The sequence below is a fragment of the Protopterus annectens genome, chromosome 15.part0 (assembly GCF_019279795.1).
Source record: "Protopterus annectens isolate FY-2018-M chromosome 15.part0, PAN1.0, whole genome shotgun sequence".
In the NCBI taxonomy this organism is placed as follows: Eukaryota; Metazoa; Chordata; order Ceratodontiformes; family Protopteridae; genus Protopterus; species Protopterus annectens.
In genome coordinates this window covers 542023585-542027221 of record NC_056749.1, presented here as the reverse complement: position 1 = coordinate 542027221, position 3637 = coordinate 542023585, and the positions used below count along the sequence as shown (strand labels likewise).

Genomic DNA, 3637 nt, shown 5'->3' with positions numbered 1-3637 from the left:
AGATTAAGTTCGGTAGGTATACTCACGTTTATTCCTATCCAAAAGCCAGATGACTGGGTAATATGTTTTAACATTCGATTGTCTTGTCAATGAAATATTTTTTAAATGTTCCTTTTTCAGTTAGATTGCTGCAAACTATGAATACTCTAGTTGAGTGAAGTCTCCTGTCATAACACAATGAAAAGCAATTCTGAGTAACATTATCGGTGTCACTGTGGCACTTCACAACATTTTGTTCTCTGGTTTGATTCCCGACCTTCAAATCTGCTTGATGTCCTTTCTGTCTCTATTATGGAATTCACGTAGGTGAAATGGTAGTTGCGCCTTTGTCCCCATTACTTTTGGCTTAAATTGTCCCTGATTTTTGCACTGACAGGTTGACAGACAGGCCTTTGATGAATTGTTTGACTAAGCCCACTGACTGCCCGTAAAGGCTTCAGCTCTCCCCCTGAGCAGGTTAAATAGGGGAATGAATGAACATAATACTGGAAGTTACACATTTTCTTATGCCCACTAGGCGGATAATTTATGTATACTGTAAGCATTGTCTGAGTAGACTTCATCAGACGTTTACGTTCTCCAGCTTCTTCGTAATTCAATACAAACAAAGCAAACCACACTAAAACTATAAATGTATCATGACTGCCATCATCCATTCCAAAGTAGAGCCTTTGTTCGGGCTGCAATGTCCCGGGGAGGGCCACGTGACTTAAGTCGCGAATTAATGCCAACTAGGCTAGAGCTGTGCACCAGGCAAAGGTCGGCAGCAGCAGCTGTCTCATAAACAAACTGTCATTCTACTGGTTCTGCGGTTGTCAGTCTGCTAGCAGGAAAGGTACAAGTGTTGAGGCGTGGAAGACCTATGCACATACCCCCAATCACCCCGAACCCCGGTAATCTGTGGCATCTAATCAGTTGTTTAAATAAGGTGCTGATGAAGTGAGAGCTCTGAATGGAGATGTACGTGCTGATATTGGTGTCACTCAGGTGTTAAGTTGCCTCAAACAATCCTGTTCAGACAGACAGAGGGCGTCTGCACTACTCGTACTAAGCTCGTGCACAACACCGATGGGGCAGGTGCTGATGTTATTAATCGAAAGCAACAATAACGACTGTTTGGCATTTCTTGGAGTCTGATGATCTCTTGGATTATTCTAACGAGAACGCCACTTCGTTACTCTCCGCTGGGTTAATGATTATGCTGGGAGTGCTGTACAAAAGCCGAACATGAAATGGTCATAGATGGTTCTCTTTAATGCTTAAACGCTTTTTTAAGGAAGGAAGTATATTTTCACATGCTCATAGTTCCCTTTGTAACAGCTGATCAAACTAACAAGTTGAAAAGCCTTTGGTGCAAGAAGTCGTGGCACCAACAGACTGCATGCATTTGTTACAAAGCTGTACAGCTGTCTGCTGCTGGAAACTAGAGCAAAGAACAGCTTAGAACCAACATGACCAGCTCACTGCACTCTGGGGAGACTATACCGTGGGAGCTGGAACCCACAACATCAATGCCAACTGATACCGACATGAGAGATACCACATCGCACAACCTTGGACTTAGCTGCCATCCCTCCAATTCAGTAAGTAAGTCGGTGACCCCAGACATTAAATCAGAAGAAGCTCCTGAAGTAGAAGTGTGTCCTGGTATAATGCAGAGGGTAAACGTGAGACGGTCTCAACTCAAACTCCAGGAAAAACGAAGAAGTGCTATCAGAAGCAGAGAAGTAAGTATGTTGTTAGCAGATGGCACCACAGTAGCACAAAGCAGTACCTCTCCCTCTCTTGGCACACGCAAAAAACAGCTGAAGGACATGGTACTTAAGGCTGCTAGCATGAGTAGCATAGATTCCACCAACACCATCTGTAGGGATTCAAAAACAGAAACCAGGGATCCGAGTATGCTGGGTGAGGAGTATGCAGGCAGCGATGGACTGCTGGCGTTAGATCCACTCGAACATGAGTGGATGTTAGCTGTGGCTGGAGGAGACTTCGAGGTCCTCTCCGAGTTCTTGACTTTAGATCCGACTCTTATTTCCAAGAAGGACTTCCTGACAGGACTAACCTCCTTGCACTGGGTGGCAAAGCACGGCAACCATGAAGTTCTGATTCAGCTGATGAAGTTAGCTGAAACGCAAGGTTTACCCGTCAACGTCAACATGAAGGGGAGTGGGGGCCACACACCCCTTCACATTGCTGCTATGCAGGGTCACCATATGGTTATCAAGGTGCTGGTGGGCGCCTTTAATGCGGACGTCACTATCCGGGATAACAGTGGCTTCATGGCTTGGCAGTACCTGCCTGCTGATGCTCCAGAGGAGCTGCAAGAACTCGTCGGGGCCATGGACGAGGCAAGGAACTTTGGATATTTCAATAAAAACAACAACAGCAATGTCCAGGGCTGCGAGTTTGCACCCTGGCCTGGTTCTGCGCTTGCTACCAGGGGAGGACCTTTCCACATGGCTCGTTTGGACCAGGTAGATGCTGCAGTTCTAACTTCCAACCGCCAGTCCTGGACCAAATATTTTCGGTCAAAACTGCTTAAGTCTTTACAGGTCATAAAGATGATTTCAGACACCATTTTTGAGTCGTGAACCACGCAAACCATTAATCAAACTACAACGATAATGCAGTGTACAGTCATTTTTGTTTAACCTTTAGACCCATACCGGAAATTTGTAGTGCTAAAAATCGCATCTGAGATTAAGGATTACAGGTGCTGATGATTGATATTTGTTTTTATGAAGCAAGAATGCTGTCGATATTAAGTTAGAAGTACTTTGCCTCAGCATGTTTCAGGCAGCTGTAGTTAATTATTACACAGCCTTTGTTGTTAGTGTTAAAATAAATACATGGCACACTGATCTTTTTAAAAGCACCCAATTTAACATTTGCTGCAAATGTCTCATACAAGTACGCTGGAATCCCGTTTTAGCACCTGCCTAAACTCAGTTGAGTTGGTCCTATCTTCACTAGCTGCAATTTATGATACAGGAAGCTTCAAGTACTGTATATTGATATAATTAACCTTATTGCATTCATTAAACTACTATATCATATACAGTATTCATTTATTTATAAACAATTGTGAGAAGTAATAACGAGTACCATAACTCTCAAGTGCCTAGCTCACAGCTGTCCCTGATTTTGGAGAACTACCTTCATTTTGCTTCACATTTTTGCCCTGTCCCTAGTAAAATGTTTGATTTTCTAATAAATCACCAGGGATAACCAATCAGCGAGGATGTCAAATACTAGAGTTTCATGCATATTCTTCAGAAAATACATGCAAATGGAAAAACTGTTGTGATTTTAACTTTCTAAGTGAATTAAACTAATGTTTAAAAACACCCCCGATTTTGAGCCTTTATTCCCCGCCTCTTATTATTTTTGGTTTTGTCTTTGATTTTTGAGCAAATAAGTTCAGAGGCACATTCACTTTCTCTGATTCTGACTATTTTATTGTTTCTCTTAAAACTGGTGATTGGACTATAGTCTTCAAATATGGGCTATTAATGCTTTAGACTTTGTTTACCTCTGAAACTGCATGCTAATTTAACTCTTTTTACTCTGTCACCTGCTAAAGTCAGTAGTACTAATATTTTAAAAGTGCTTTTGATTTGAGACATTTGTCCCG

The 3637-nt window shown here is 42.4% G+C and overlaps 1 protein-coding gene across 1 annotated transcript; it reads left to right on the top strand.

Annotated features, from left to right (window-relative positions):
- The first annotated feature begins 729 nt into the window (after nt 1–729).
- On the top strand, nt 730–3350 carry SOWAHD (sosondowah ankyrin repeat domain family member D). The gene has a single exon (XM_044057367.1). The coding sequence runs from the start codon at nt 1452–1454 to the stop codon at nt 2592–2594; it is 1143 nt and encodes a 380-aa protein (XP_043913302.1). The 5' UTR covers nt 730–1451; the 3' UTR covers nt 2595–3350.
- The last annotated feature ends 287 nt before the right edge of the window (nt 3351–3637 follow it).